The 16981-nt window shown below is 34.0% G+C and overlaps 2 protein-coding genes across 2 annotated transcripts; both read left to right on the forward strand.

The window, feature by feature from the left end:
* The first annotated feature begins 718 nt into the window (after positions 1-718).
* On the forward strand, positions 719-1912 carry LOC125826771 (F-box/kelch-repeat protein At3g23880-like). Its single transcript, XM_049506106.1, has one exon. The coding sequence runs from the start codon at positions 719-721 to the stop codon at positions 1910-1912; it is 1194 nt and encodes a 397-aa protein (XP_049362063.1).
* A 7861-nt stretch (positions 1913-9773) lies between these two features.
* On the forward strand, positions 9774-16954 carry LOC125826867 (F-box protein SKIP8-like). The gene is made up of 3 exons (XM_049506209.1): positions 9774-10322; positions 15009-15205; positions 16463-16954. The coding sequence occupies exons 1-3, from the start codon at positions 9897-9899 to the stop codon at positions 16713-16715; spliced, it is 876 nt and encodes a 291-aa protein (XP_049362166.1). The 5' UTR covers positions 9774-9896; the 3' UTR covers positions 16716-16954.
* The last annotated feature ends 27 nt before the right edge of the window (positions 16955-16981 follow it).

Raw genomic sequence — 16981 nt, forward strand, 5'->3', positions numbered from 1 at the left:
AAAATATATTTTAATAAATAATGTTTTATCACTCTTATTACATGTAAAAAGTTAAAATTAAGGTTGAACCCGCATAAAATCACATATACTCGTCCCGCATTAGTTTTAAGAAAACCCACTTCAACCCACCCTGCACAACCTTGAACCCGCTCCGCCCCGCATAGCCTTACACCCACCCCTCCCCGCATCCGCCTGTTGGGTTCGAAAGTGATTAGGGCAGCGTAAGCTAACAATTACAAATCATATGGTTGATAAATCAGACAACAAATAAAAGTATACTAAAGACATAAATATGGTTTGGTCAAGCGACTTACGCGACCTACATATTGAAAACTAATATTAAAAAGTATAAACTCTATTGGGAATATAATCTCCCTGTAAACTAAACTCTTAAACGTTTATATTATGGATATTATTATATTATTGATATGAGAAGAATGATATTCAATTTTCCAAACTTTTTTCTCTCAAGAAAGAATAAACCAAATATGAAAGAGATTATACTTTCAGAAAAAGTTCAAGTATTTATGGTTATACTTTGATTTTCCTTTAAACAAAAATAAAACTTAAAATATGGTAAGAAAATCAGGGCAAAACTTTAACACCGCTCCGCCCATATTTGAGCCTTTTTTTGTAATCACAACTCAAAATTTCTGCAACTCAAACGGATTCTAAAGCCTCCAATCGCAGAAAAAGAGCTCAATTTCCATCAAATTCAATGAAAGATTTGAACTTTACAGAAATCTTGCCACCTGAACTCATTACTGAAATCCTTTTGAGGGTTCCAGTGAAATCCCTTTTGAAATTCAGGTCTGTATCGAAATTTTGGCTTACTTTAATCTCTAGCGGTGAATTTATCAAAAACCATCTCAGTTTATCAGCTAATAACAAGGAAGACACCCACCATGTGCTTATTTTTGGTCAGAGTAGATATTATAAGGGGAATTTCAAAGAATGTCTTTTTAGGTCTTTATTTAATGACTCTGTTACTGAGGCTTTCGACTTGAAGTATCCCATTGAAGACAACAGTAAACTTTTCAATGTTTTGGGTTCTTGCAATGGATTGATTTTCCTTGCAGATTATTTAGAATGTTCGCTTTTATGGAATCCAACTACTAGAATGCACAAGAATTTGCCTGATATTAGACCTAGATGGAAGAAGTACTATGTCGAATATGGTTTTGGATATGATGAGCTCCGTGACGATTATAAGGTACTGGGTATTTTTTATAATCGTTGTGGTTTAGATGGTGGGGAGGTCAAAATATATAGTCTAAAAAGTGATTCTTGGACTAGTGTGGATTATATTGGTGAGGAGATATTAAATACTTCAGACTCTAATAGAAAAATGAGATTAGCTTATTCAGGTTTTTTTGTGAATGAGAAGCTTCACTGGGATACGATTACTTTTGGTCCTAATCCCGGTGATGTGTGTAGGTGCAGGGAAATTATTTATTTTGATTTAGCTAATGAGAAATGGGAAAAGGTGGAGAAGCCCTCATATGGAGTAGGAGAGACTGATTTGTATATGGGAACGTTGGGAAGTTATCTTTGTGTCTTTAGGGATTACAACGAAACTCAGTTAGGTGTTTGGGTTATGAATGGATACGGGGTTAAAGAGTCTTGGATAAAGAAGTTTACCATCACGTATCCAATTAAGCAAGTTTTATATCCACCCCTGTTCATGTCAAATAATGGTGAAATGTTGGCGACGTTAGGAACAATTACTTCCATAATGTACAATTCAAAAGATGACGCATTCAGATATCCACATGTTATTAACTGCAATGACTTTCATGGAGTGACAATATACGTTGAAAGTTTAGTTTGTCCTTTTTCAACTGAAGTGACAGAGAAAGCAACAAAACAAAGGGGGAAAAAGCTCAGATCAAAACCATTGAGAAACAAATAATTTGTAAGAGTACTTTTTCTTCTCAAGTTCTTTCAATTTCTGTTTGTTAGTTCAAATATAGAACAAGTCCTTGCAGCTAATCACTAGATGTATATTTTCTTGTGATACCTGTCTCCTCCCACCAGCAACATGTAAATTTGTCTATCACCTAGTGTTTGTGTTGTCTCTGTTGGGATTTGAACCTGAGACCTCGTGGTTCTCAACTCACTTCATTGATTTATTTAATACTTCACGTCTATAAATGTCGATGCCTCTTATCTCTATATGTCATGCTATCAACTATGTATTGATATTTTGGAATTTTGACCCAAGTAACTGAAAGGAAAAATAGCTAATCCTTGTGGAAAAAGATGTTAATAGTTTGACAGACCTGCATTCACTTATATATCAACTATATATTGATATATGAATGTTAATAGTCTCTGTATGTTATATTTGTTGATTTGCATTTGTTGTGAGCCATTCAATTGAGGAAGCACTAGAGTGAAACCAAAGTGCGGGTGAGTGCAGGGACAGGGATTCTTGTTTGTTGTATCTACTCGAGGCAGGTCATGGTTTCTTGATATGTAAATCACCTAACTACTACGTTTCAGCAGCATAATATGATCATGTGATTGACATGAGTGCCTGTTTTTGGTAACAAATTGTTGTGCCGAGGTTAGGGGTAAGGTCTGCTTACATTCTATCCTCTCCAGACCCCACCTGTGCGATTACAATGGTTATATTGTTGTTGAGATTGGCATGAGTACTGCTTGTGACATTTCAGATCAATGAGTAGCACTTTTGTCATGTCCCAAATGTAGCTGGTATCGATATGGAGCTCGTCTTTTTTGCTTAAACAAGGCAAACAGTTTCTAATACTAGTTTTGTTTGCTAAATGTTGAGCCTAGTAAGTTTGTACACAACAGAGAATAGTTTTGTTCAATTACAACTTGTCTGCATAGAAATACCAATGAAACTCTCCTACTCCGTGACCGACATATGAAATTACCACACAAGCTACTCAATTTTTATCTAGCTCTGAATTATATTTTAGATGCTACATATATAAAAGGGTCGTTTGATAAGGTGTATAATTAGGTAGAATAATATTGGTACTAAATTTTAGTACAATGTTTGGTTGTAAATTTAAGCCTGGTACAACAAATATCAATATTTACTTATACATTTTATTCAGTACTATTTGTATGCATGGTATAAACTATGACATTAACAATATCAAAACTATTCATATTCTAATCTACTCAGTTCAGTACTATTTTGTACACCACAGAGAATAGTATTATTTTTCTGCATTCTCTGTCCCTCGGGTTGAAAAAGGGAAAACTAGGCTTTCAAGGTAGAATTGGGCATATTGACTGTCATGACAGTTAGTAGACTATATATGAATATCTTAAATCACTATCTTATAATCATCATGGAGTTCATCATATCCAAAACCATATGCAACACATTTGTGTTTTTCCGATCTGTCTAAAAAGAGGCAAATCCTTGTGCTATCTAGTTGAAGGATTCCACAAAAGGGAATATCCTTCACAAGAACGGGCAAGATAAACCAATCCATTGCAAGAACCCATAGCATAGAGCCCATGAATGTCATTTTCAATGGAAAAATCCATTTCAATAGCCTCGGCAACAGAGTTATGAAATAAAGATTTAAGAGGACATTCTTTATAATCACATTTCTCTTCACCAACATCCAAAAAAAGTACATGGTGGGTGTCGTCCTTATTCATTGAGATGAGTTTTGATAAATTTAGTTAGTACTAGAGATTAAAGCAAGTCAAGATTTAGAAATCGACTTGAATTTCAAGAGGGGTTTTACTGGAAGCCTCAAGAGAATTTCAGTGATTTCTGGTGGCAGAACAGGAATTGTCAAGATTGAATCTTGCACTAAATTTGAAGGAAATTGAGTATCATCGGAGAATTCAGGTTCCATTTGAGTTGCACTTTGAAGGGTTTTTCAGCTCAAAAATAAAATGACCATTTTTATCCTGCTTAGAAATGCAGGATAAGACTGCGCTAGATTTTTGTGATCTAATGTTTTTTCGAATTTCAAGGATATGGAGAGTTAAGTTTATCCAAAAAAATTCCTTATTTAATTTTAATATCTAGTCCCAGCCGTCCTTGCAAGGATATGGGTCAGTGTATCCAAAAACAATTCTTATTTAATTTTTTGAATTTCAAGGATATTGGTGCAGTGTATTTAATGTTTCTGGAGGTAATTTTATTTCTTCATTCGAGTTTATTATGTGTTCTTTGTCACTGCTCTTCTGTAGTTCTGTTAGCTTTCCATAACTGTATTTTTCTCTACTATTTATTGTTTCACATTTTGAAAATTGTGATCATGTTGTATTATTTTTTCAACTTTCAAGCTGTAACTGATTTTTCTTTCCTGTTTTCTGGTTTGAACTTCTTTTGCAGATTAGAAGTCGAAAAGGTTGTGAATGACCAACCACACGAGTTTGGAAAGGAAAGAGTTGGCCGTGTTCTCAATCAGCTTATCTTATGTTAGTTTCACATAGATTCCAAACAGTATTCGCGACTAGCCGAGGTTGGCTGTTAGTTGGTTCTTGTTAGCAGCAGCTTAACTGCATTTGTCACATTGTTATTATCTTGTTTCTTCCTGTTTACCATATTGTTGAGTTGGATATTACTTTCTTGGAGATAGATCACAATCGTGTTATTGTTACCATATTCTTCCTGTTTACCATATTGTTGAGTTGGATATTACTTTCTTGGAGATAGATCACAATAGTGTTATTGTTAATCCTCTGTCCCTTCCGTTGAAAAAGGACAAACTAGGCTTTCGATGTAGATTTCCACATCATGATTGCCTTCATGGTTGGTAAGATTTGGATATTTGCATAAAGTCATTTTTTGAATCGTATCATGAATCTTGATTGAACTAAGAACAACTTTTCACCTTTATTTGACAGTGAAAAGAAGTGGATGCAAGCCACTTTGGCAATTGGGATACTTGATTTTATCAACGATTTTTTAACCACATACTATTTTATAGCCCATGTTATGCCGTAATTTTACTATCTTTAAAAAAAATCACTTTTTTAAAATATTCGAAGTATAAAACATTTTGGGAAAATACTTAAGAAAAGAGTCGTCACTTAATTTTTTAAAGAAATTAAGAAAACTTATAATTTAAAAAGACTCTAACTGATTAAATCTTTAAAAATTTAGAGAAAATTGGTAAAAGATTCTTCTTATTAAGCTTCAAGAAGGTTTCTAAGGTGTTTGAAGCGCCCGCTAACACACGATTTGGTTAATATATATTTTGGTAAAAGATCCTACGATTTGGTTAATATATATTTTGACTATTTTTTAGGAAAATGATAATAAAATTTTACAATATTAATTCGGAAAAAAAAGAAGCTAAACAAAGAACAATTTTTTTTATTTTTAAGAAAAGGGATGTTAATTGAAATTTTTGAATTAAGTTAGAATTTTGGCAAAACTAGATTAATTAAGATTTATTTAAATCATTTTAAGAAATAATTTAAACAAATTTAGTTAGTTATAGCATGAAAATCATTTTAAATTAATTAAAGTTTTGACTAAAGATATTCAATAAAAGTATAAGAGTTGATTAAAAATGAAAATTTTATTAAAATAAACTAACATAAAAAATATAGTTCATCTTTTGGGGTTAAGTTAGTTAAAATATTTCAAGATGGAGTAAAATAAAATTAGTCAAAACATAATCAAAACAAATAGAGGAGCAAAAGAGGAGAGAGAGTCCATGAATGGACTCAAGTACATCAGTTGTATATCAGTGTATTGATATATCAGCTATATCAGCTTTTTCCATGTATTTCTTGCTTCTCTTGCCTTGTGTATCAAAACATCCAAAATCCGAACAAGGATGAAGGCCGACTCGAGTAGGAGGTTGGGCTAATCAGCCCCAACATAATGCAAAGATGAGTCCATTCATGGACTCAAGTATCATGCATACAAAGAAATGAGTAATGAATATTATCAGCTCAAAATTGCATAAAAAGGGATGTTTAATTTGTAGAGAACCTGTAACACATGAGTGGAAAAAATCACACCAAACGCGTTCACAAGGAAAACTATATAAAATAGCATATACCTACTGGAGTATCATATCAGCAAATGCACTCATGACTCCATTTTTTAAAGAAAACATTCGCCAAACAAAACTAAACAAGGTTTGAAGAAATCTTGACTTAAGCACCAACATTTAAACAAGAATCTAATAAGTAATGCTAATTTAGAAAAGCACATTAACCTTAGTAACTTATTAGCAAGGAATGGAGCAAGCAGGATACGATATCATTATAAAACAGATACGCGAAAGCTGAAGAAATACTACTGTTATAAATGAGTTACGGCAACTATTGAGCAACAAATATATTAGTAAGATCTATATAAATAGAACATTTCTTACACCATAATAGACGGGGAAATCTAAACTGAAACATGAAATGATAGATTTCTGAAGTGTTGGTATCAAACTAGATATCACAAATCGCTACATAGAGAAGCACCCGAACTAAACAAAGAGACTTTGACTGAGTATGAATCAAGAGCAAAATATTATCCTCTACAACTTAATATCGCTGGTCTAACTTCACATCACAGCAAGAATTAACAACAGCAGCCCACAGAAACATTTTTAAAGAAAATAAAGAACTACAACTGATACAATGAGAGAATAAACCGAACAAATGAAGATAGATGCTGAAAATGCAGTAAAGAGAAGCTGATTGCAACATGCTCGATTAAAAAAAGACTAGACTTAAAAAATGGAATTTTACGGAGAACGTAACTTTGTAATTTTGAACAAAAGCGAAGCTATCATTATAAAGCATTCTAGCTATAGTAATATCATTCTAGAGTGAGAAAACAAGATACGAAATTAGAGAAAAATTATCCTACATGGGAAAGACATCACCGTAAGGTTCAAATGCCTTCAATTGGTACAGTAACATCAAAACACATCAAAGATTTGGGTGTGATTCTAGACAAATAAAACAAACAAAAGTGAGCCCCCATTCTGTCAAAAAATTTCACTGAATAACCGGTTTTACATAACTCAAATTGTCAACAATATGAACAAAAATTAAAATGCACTCGATCAATACCATTTTCCAACAGAATAATGCTCAAGCAAGAGGACACATAATATTGATCAACCATCCCCAAAGTATAAATTTGCCTGAGTTCAACAGTAAACTTCTGATTAGAAACAAAACGCCAACTAAAATGAGTTAAGGTAAAAATGAGGTTACCTTTTCGGGGGCAGGGAACTAGAATCACGAGCTTAACTATGAACCTTTCACCACCACACGAGGGATTCCGGCAGAACCGAACAGCTAACCCAGAAACTCTAGCTACAGAATACTATTGCCCTCAATCCTACTCTTTTTTTTTTTTTTTACTTGTAATTGTAAGTCCGTTTCTAATGGTAGAACTCTCTTCCCCTCTCCCTATATTTTAACTTCAATGAATGTAAAAGGGTTTATATAGAGGGAGGTCATGGCATAACTTAAGGTTGCCAGCTTCAAAATAGTACAAATCCTCAACGGATTTTTGAAGGGAGCCATTGATTTTGAGCGAAGGACGATCGAGCAAGGAGATTTCGACAAGTCACTATTCTCAAACGGCTCTTGTACTAGAGGATAAGGAGAGAGAAGAGGAGGACGCTATTTGCTGGGCTCGAGGTCCGGGTTTGCCGGGATTTTCTGGGTTTTGCTCAGTGGTTCGTTGAAGAAGAATAAGGGTAGCGCGTACGAGTGGGGTCGTTGCAGGGCTTGGGTTGAGTATGGTATGAAGAATTGAGTTGGGCTGGGCGAATGTATTGGAATTGGTCTGAAAAAAAAGGGTTTGGGTCTGGGAATAAAGAATTGGGCTCAGATTTGGGTCTGGAAATTGTAGCCCATTGAAATTTGAAAAGTAGCCAAATTGAGTTGATTTAGCGAATTCGGCTAAAATTTAAATAGGATGAATCAATATAATTAATTTACGAGCTTTTTAATATTAACGAAATAAAAATAAGTAACTCAAAATTATAACTATAATTTAAGCTATACTAATCTAATAAAATATTTACTAAAATAAAAAAAAATTGAGACGATTTTTGAATATTCATAAAATATATTAATTATATACATAAAATATATACATTATGCTAAAATTCCAAAAGTGACAAAATTATATAAAAATAACTTGAAATTATTTTATTTTATTTTATTTTTTTAATTCTTTTATAAAACTAATTATTTTAAATCGTTTGAAATTGAAGAAGTTCAATTATTAATATACATTGTAGAGGGTTAAAATTGGGTGTCAACATCCCAAACACCTAATTGAGTTTCGTTGTAATCACAAAAGACACCAAAATCACTTCCCAACGTTCCCAAAGACAATTCAGTCTCTATTACTTCATACGAATGCTTCTCCATATTATCCCATTTCTCATTAGCTTAATCAAAAGAAATGATGTTCCTGCCCATATGCTAATGAAACATCCCATCCACAAACAAGCCTGAACGCTCTTTAGAATTATAAACTTTGACCTCAACTTCATTTGAATCACCATTAATATAATTATAATCATCATGTAGCTCATTAAACCTGAAACCATATGTGAAATTGATGGAAAACATCAATTTCATCATTGGAAAGAACCAAAAGCGTGGTAACAAAGTCATAAAATAAAGATGTAAGATGAAATTCTTTAAAGATCCACCCTTCTCCAATATTGAGTTCCTCCGGAAAAAAGCATATGTTGGGTGTTTTTGTTATTAACTGATGAACTAAGATGGATTTTGATAAATTCACAGCTAGAGATTAAAGAAAGCCATTATTTACAAACACATCTGAATTTCAAGAGGGATTTCACCGAAAGCCTCGATAGGATTTCAGTCATTATTTTTGTTGGCAATGAGAATTCATTGAAGGAGGCTGAGGCTTCACCTTCACATTTCATTTCTATTTCTCTCCCAAACACAAGTTTTCTTTTTTTATGCCCTTTCAACTCTAAAAATAATTTGAAATATGTTTCTCAAATTATTTGTTATTTTAAGATTTTTATTATTAATAATTGTTCTTCAAAATAACAAATATGTATCTCAATTATGGAGAGGTGACACACAATTAAAGTGCAATGGTCCAGCTTTCCGTTCCCTGATTAATTGTTACGATACAAATACTTTCACTAACAACCTATTGAGGCGACTTAGTCGTCGTTAATACTTAACAACGTTGGAAATATATACTACTTTTTTTAAACGTTTAGAAGGTTGAACATCTTTTACATTACAAAAAACTATTTTATACAATTTTTAATTGTGTTGAACATCTTTTTCATTAATAACATTGTTTTATACAATTTTCACAAACTTTTAATTAGTGAAATTCATTCAATTATAACTTTTATAGTAACTCAAATTTGTTTAACAATTCAATACATTATCATATTACTCAAATTTCGTTGAACCAACTCCTCTCAATCCAAGTTGATTACTTAGCCTGCCAAGTATGCTCGTAACAATCGTCGACTTGACATCATTCAATCTCGATTTCAAAATATTAACTCAAATACGTGGTTTCAACAAAAATGTCTGAACTTAAAGCAAAATGTAACTTACCTTTAACTTACGTATCTAAATTTCAATAATATGAAACTTCAAATACCCATATATCTAAATTTATTCTGAGTACAAACTTTTATACGATATAAATATGGATTAAATGATCAAATTGACATTTTATTTAATTAAAAACATGTTAACAGTTTACAAATCAACCCCTACTATTTTTGTATATTTTCACTTTGACCCCTTAATTTAAGACTTTTTTCCTTGACAGTTAACCAAATTTCCCTTCTCCTCACTCTCCATTTTTTGAACTCAGTAATACAAGTAGGGTTTCAAAATTGAATTCTCAGAAACCCTAATCGACCTTTCATGAACGTCGACGACGAATTTTTCATGACTTATGAATGGATATTAGTTTTTTCTCCGGCGCCGTCACGTTTATCTGTTGCTTTTTCGCCGTCGCTGCCGCTTTTTTGACTCATCGATCAAAATCGGTGCGGAAGAACTGCGGAGAGGATTCCTGTAACTGTGCGTGTTCGCGTGGTAGTTGTGGAGGAGGACGTTTTGAAAAGACTTCGGTTTTGAACGGACGGAGTAGTAGTAGTAGTGTTTTTGGTGGTGTTGAGGGAGAAATGGTTGAGAAAGTGCCTGTGACAGTGGCTGCGGAGAAACTGACAGGGGCGTCGATGATGGAGCAGCTTGTTCCTGAAATCACGACGCACGCGTTGAGCTATTTGGATTATCCGAGTCTTTGTAGGCTTTCGATGACAAATTCGCTTATGAGGAAGGCTGCAAATGATGATAATGCATGGAAAGCTCTCTATCATAAGGTGTGCCTCTGAAAGTTACATGAAGATGTAGTTTTTTTCAATTATTAGTGCTATCTGCATTCCATATAACATATCAATTGTATTTGACTGGATATGCTTAAAATGTTAAATTTAGATTATATACTAGTGTTGTATCAGTGATAGTGGAAGAGAATAATTAAAACGACAGTTAACAATCGATAAATACTAAATGATAGTTGAATAGCTAGCTTGATAGAGTAAAAATCTGAGGGAAAGACTTAGATAGTCCTTTAAGTATGGATACAGGAGTATCTTTGTTGTTTATGTATACTACTAAATATAAAACATCCCTTATCTTTGTAAAAGTGGACAGCTTTGAACCATCTCTTAACAGAGTTACGAAAACTAACGGAAAAAGCCTAAAGTCTACAACGGCAATGATTAAAGTAAACTAAAGAACCACTGATGAAAGAGAAGAGGACCGTTTTGTGTTTGCAGTCCATAGTGAAGAATTACTGCTACCAAAACTCTCCTTTCAGAAAATTCATTAAATGTAAAAGGTCAAAATACATAACAAATTTAAGATCCTAACGAAAGGTTCCATCCTTCATTCGTTTAACTCAAAAACAAGTAAAACACATAGATGACAGCTCACATCTCTTTGGAAATTGGATTATATAAATGTCAAACTAATTCTCGGAGATTAAAGATTTAACCTCTAACACGGTGGCTTGTTTCACCTGGTTAGTAGCCAGACAAGCAGTACTAACTCAGGACAATCTAATGAAAAGGGGAAGACAATTATGTTCCAGATGTTTTTTTTGTGAAAGAGAAATAGAGACAACAAACCATCTATTCATCCATTGTAGAGTGACAGAGAAACTGTGGCAGGTGTTTTTTAACTTAAGGGGTATCAGTTGGTCCATGCCAAGGCATACCTCCGAAGCTCTAACACGCTGGAATAGAGAAGGAAATCTGTCCGACCACAAAGAGAGATGGAAGATTGTCCCTGTTTGCATCTGGTGGACAATATGGAGGGAGAGGAACCAAAGATGTTTTGAAAACAAGAGCATCCCTTTCCAAAGTCTGAAGTTGAATTGTCTTATAACCTTTTTTTTTTGGTGTAACTATGTACTCCCCAAAAAGGTGGAGGATATTACTCAGTTTCTAGATAGTTTAGGAGGGATATAGGTGGTAGATTTCTTTGGTTTTGTTTACTGTAAATCCCAGATGTAACTACTACTAGAATACACTATTGGTGTATCTTGTCTATAAAATGTTAACTTTCTCAAAAAAAAAAAAAAAGATTTAACCTCTAATTTTTTCCCCATATCTTTCGCAATTATAAATGAAGAAAAACATAAAACATAAAAGGGTTAAAAAAGTAAATAATTTAGAACTCCACACTTACAGGTATCTCCTCTTCCACCATTTCCTCACAAAATTCCCGGAAGAAGAAGAAAAATCTATTTCAGAAACTATCCTTTGAACATTAGGCATAATATCATTCTTGAAATTTTTAAGAACAAAAAGATACCATTCTCTCTTCTCATAATCAAATTCCCATTTACGTCTTCCACATTGCCACTCGTAATCAATATCACGAAAAAACAGCAAGCAGCACAAAAACCGTACAACCCGTTTTCCGCTAGTTTTAGTAACTCTGTTTAGAGGGAGACCAAAACTCACCACTTCTACAAAGTTAAGGGATGTTTTATATCCAGTAGTAGTATAGATAAGGGACAAAGATACTCCTATGCTCATACTTTAAGGGACAATCTTGTCTTTTCCTCATGAAAATCTCATCAATTCTAATATTTGAACAGTTCAATAAATATGAGTACTTGGAAGTTTTGAGTTTTAGAAATAGAATTGTTTCAAAATTTGTGGGACATCCCAAATTGGAGAAGTGCAGAATTAATTTGATAGCATGCTGGAGGATAATTGAAGGACACTCTTAATTGTTTGTTAAAGAGCATCATTATTACCAACTATGTTTAAACGGGTATCTGGACTGCTTTGGATTAGTTCAATGAGGCATGTTTTGTGCAGAGGTTAGTACATTGTTTTGAGAGCGTAAGAAAGAAGCGTGTGTACTTTATAACTTCTTGATGCTTTTAAAGTTTAAATACAACCACTTCATCAAAAAAAATAAAAGGTGACAAGAAGCGCGTGAAGCACAATTTTTAGAAAAAGACAAAAATAAACCTTGACAGAGACAATTTGTATAAGCAAATGTTTAATTTTAAAACTAAAAAGTACATTTCACAAAATCCTCCATAGTACAAGCAAAATCAACACTAAAACATTAGCAGATCAACATCCTATTGCATTTGAGTCTTCAACTCAATTTTCTGTCTATAAACTTTTGCAATTCTTCTTTCACATGAGCTGGGAAACTTGGACAAGAGGTAATGTTTGGATTAACACCACGAGACGATGTTTATGACGATAAATCACCCCTTTTGAGATCTTGTTACCAAAAAAAGCATTATATATCGCTAACTTTTTGTACATACATCCAAGCTGGGTTTTCGTTTTGATCATGGGATGCCATTTTCAATCTTTAAGAGCAAGAGAGTTAAAATTCAGCTACTTTAATTTTTAAAAATCCACTATAAATGGACTATTTGGGAAGAATTTAAATTCCGCTACTTTAATTGAAAAATCTTCACTGAACTGAGTTTAAACTGATGATTTTGACGTTTCTTTGACTCTATGACTATGTAGATAGTAAGTTTTTAGCCGTCTTCATCCAAGCCAAAGAGAGTAGTATCGTGCACATTCTAAGAAATAATTTGTGGGGATGGTTTGAGAAAAAATATTCTTATATTTCTGTCTCATTTCGTGTTGTTATCTGGGATTAGGAAAATCTACACTCTAATTGATGCTTTTGTAAAATGATGAGTGAGATATACTATCTTAGATAGGTGCTCATTAGGTTATCTGAAAGCTGTTGTCAAATAGTCTCTTAGCTGTCTTCCTTCAGGTGCTTTCATGTATTTGCGTGCACATTTAAGGGTATATGGGAATGTGGTTGTGAGGATTGGGTTTAAACTTCTCCTAGGAGGAAGGGCATTAAGTTTTAGACATTTAGGAAGCTCTATCATCCTGTTTCCTTCTAATTTCCAATATTGGAAATGTTTCCTTTTACTTATAGATGAATAATCAGCTTTTATGGTACTCTTTCCTTTAGTTCTTTTTATTCTCATAGGATGCATCAAAAGATTTTTGAGATTAGTGCACCTATTATTATTATTATTTTAAATGAAAAAAGTAGCTTAGTACAGGATCAACAGGTATCATCTGTTTAGTCCTTCTTGTTGTCTCAAGAACACTGAAGCTATGATTCACCCATCATTGTCTTCTATTATGGGCGAAGTGTTTTACTTTCTCCTTCCCAACAATATGGAATTTTGAAGTTAAAAACTGCTTAAAGTTATTACTCTGAAGTTTCTGTGTCAGCACTCCAAGTGTTAGAATTGCTAAATAGTTATGCCAAATTAAGGATGTAACGCTTATTTCATGCATCACATATTAGTCAGTTGACTCAGTTCTTCCTACGAGCATTTTGTATGCTTAGAATTCGAGGTGCGTACCCTCTGGTATACCATCTACCCCAAATTGAACACTCCTCTTTTATATGGTATACCTACAATGTAGAAATTTTTAAAAAATCAGATGCACCAAACTCCAAAGAGGGGAATTTCATGGTAACCAATCACATGAGTTGGTTGGGGAGATTCCGTGGTATATACGAAGTACAGTAGAGTCGCTCCAAAGAATGCTTAACAAGTGGACACTGCACATTGACAATCAATATAAGGGAAGCATATTCAATAAGTATACAAAGAGCTCAACATTCAATACTCAATGTTAACTGCAAGTGAAGGGTATACAAGGACAGTAAACTCCAGTGTTTCTTTGTGTTACACATGTATAAAATATGTGATAGAGCTCAACCTTTTTGATAAGGATGTTGTAGAGCTTTCCCTTTGATGAAAGTGAACATTAATTCTTAAGTGTTTCTACTTCCTCATTTTGGACATTAATTGAGCCATATGGCCTTGTGATACTAGAATATGCACACATTTATAGAGATATTTGGCCACATAGATTAAGACGGAAATTCTCCTCGGGGGTGGTGTAGTGGTGTGGACATGAGAGTATCAACTTGGAAATTCTAAGTCAGAGTCCCATGGGGCCTATCTGCTCCAGCTTCGGTGAGCAGGCTTAGCTTGTGGGATACCTTGGCAAGATTAGTCAAGGTGTGTGCTAGTCAAGAAGAACAACAACACCACAATTGAAAAGAAATATGAGAATTGTTTTACTTCTGTTAGCTACATCATTTTTTAATTGATTTTGATTTGCTTGGAAACTGGGAGGAAAGAAACAGAAGCTGAAAAGCGTTTACCACATAAAAGTAACTGAGAAACAAGATTTGTAGAGAATGACATACCTTGTAGAATGCCCTTTCTGTATCAGACAAGTATGTCTATCAGCTAATGATCTGTTATTTTAGATCAACGATTCTGAGAGTGAGCCCCAATACTTTTCCATCTATAGGAAAAATAAAAAGTGCAACAATCCCTCTTACTTTTCTTTATGGACCATATACTTTTTTATTCTACATGCATTTTGGATGTTGCAAATTTATTGTTTAACCAATACATGACTGGAAATGTTAGTGTAGTGATTGCCTTTTGTTTTCTCCTCATCTCTTAGGATTTCACATTGGAGCAGGATTCTCTGTCTCCAATTAATGGATGGAAGGCTTACTATGCAGCTACAAGAGCCATTATGAATGTCAATACTGATTTTTTTAATATTATTAGAGAGAGATCAGTTCCAGCTATGGAACGTTTTTGGCTCAATGCAGATTACGTGAAGTGTTTTCATGCCTCTGGAGAGTACTTTACGGGGTATGCGTTTTTCCATCCTCCATGGGGGGTCATCTTTTGAGCTTTTCTACTTCTATATCTTTGCACCTTGCATGTCTGTCGTCTTGTTCTCCCTCTCAACCTCTCTTTTTTTTTTTTTTTTTTTTGTGATTAAAATTTCTATAATATTTTCATATGACAAACTTGTGATGCTCCCCCCTGGAACAACCAAGTCTCTTGACTTTGGTTCTCTGGGCATTGTATGTCTTTTGTTGTCCACTTTTAGGAGGTTTTTGTATGGTCGTTTTCTTTTTTATTTGCAAAAAGGTTGAGTTCTTGCTGGTTTAGCTTGGCTGGAAATCTACTTTTACATATCTTATCGAAAAATCTACTTTTATATATTTGAAAGAGAATAGAACAGACCCCTCCTCCTAGAGTATAAATGCGCTGCAATTAGGTTCAAATTTATTGTAATATTCTGTTTTCATATTTGTTGTGTGTAGCTTCTATCTATGTTGTTGGTGTGAGGGTTTCCAAATGTTTTATATCATTAAGGTCTTTGGGTTACTCTATTCATATCATTAAGGTCTTGGATAGATGCTTGGATTCTTGCACATGGTAATTTGAGTCAAACTTAGTGAGCCTGATACCACAATTTTTCTTTACTTGTATTTGGGCTTCTTTCCCACAATTTAGTCCTTGTACCATTAACTTTGTTTTAACCAGTCTTTGCGTGTTGAGCCTTCTCGTTCATTCCCAAGCACACTCTTCCACCCATTAGTTAGCCTACTTTTGAAGCCCATTCTTCATCTTGTCAAGCTACTTCAATTTCCTAAAAAGAATAAGAAGAAAAGGTGAAAAAGAACTGTCCAAGCACACATCTAACCCTACAATTGGATTAGACACAAGGGAGGGTATTAGAAAATATATTTGCCTGATGCCTTTCTGGTTCTCTTTTTCCTCTAATAAGCTTGTTCTAAGTCCCATACCTCCATATTTGATATTGGTTTGTTCTACTAATATGCTACCGTCATCATAGCAATTGCAAAGTCTTTAAGTATTGGCAGCTCTCCCTAATGCAAGTTCACTAGAGTGATTGAATGTTTTTGTGTGACATGTATACTTTCCATGTCCTTATATCGTCCAACATGTCTTTTTAGTTGGTTCTAGAATTTATTTGCCAATGCAGTTATAATGCAATTACTGACTAGTATGTTTTAGTGTGACATATTTCATTTCTACGTCTTTATATCGTTCAGCACATGTTGAGTTGATTCTAAAACGTATCTGCCAATGCAGTCACAATGCAGTCATTGGCAGCTGGCAACTGGCTTTTAACTGGGAGCAGAATGTTGATTTTGAAATTAGAGACGTGAAGGCAAGAGTAATGACAGATTCGGCTTGGGTGACTATGAAAGCTTATCTTAATATGGGATCAGGTAACGTGACGAACGTGTTTGAACTCCATAATGGGAGATGGTACATGGTCCATCATCACTGCTCAGTGATGCTCATTCATGGAGGTGCTGGGCAACAAGCTGTGCAGGGATAGGATTAAAGAAGGCAAACTGTGAAGAAGATTGATTATTCTTTTGAAATTGGAAAGTGGTATAGCGATCGTTTATAGTAGAATTGACTTCCCCGGGAATCTCCATAAAATTATTTTATGTAGTTCCTGCTTCCTTTTTTTCTTACTTTTTCCATCGTTGATGGTTAGATATCACCGGTTTCTTGCCATGAATTTTTGGCTTTGCCAACTTTCTTGGCAATACACATGCACAGTTTGACAAAGTGAAAATGTTTTCATGGAGATGGAGA

This window comes from Solanum verrucosum, unplaced genomic scaffold (assembly GCF_900185275.1).
Source record: "Solanum verrucosum unplaced genomic scaffold, falcon-dt-bn FXZP01000060.1, whole genome shotgun sequence".
Classification (NCBI taxonomy): Eukaryota; Viridiplantae; Streptophyta; class Magnoliopsida; order Solanales; family Solanaceae; genus Solanum; species Solanum verrucosum.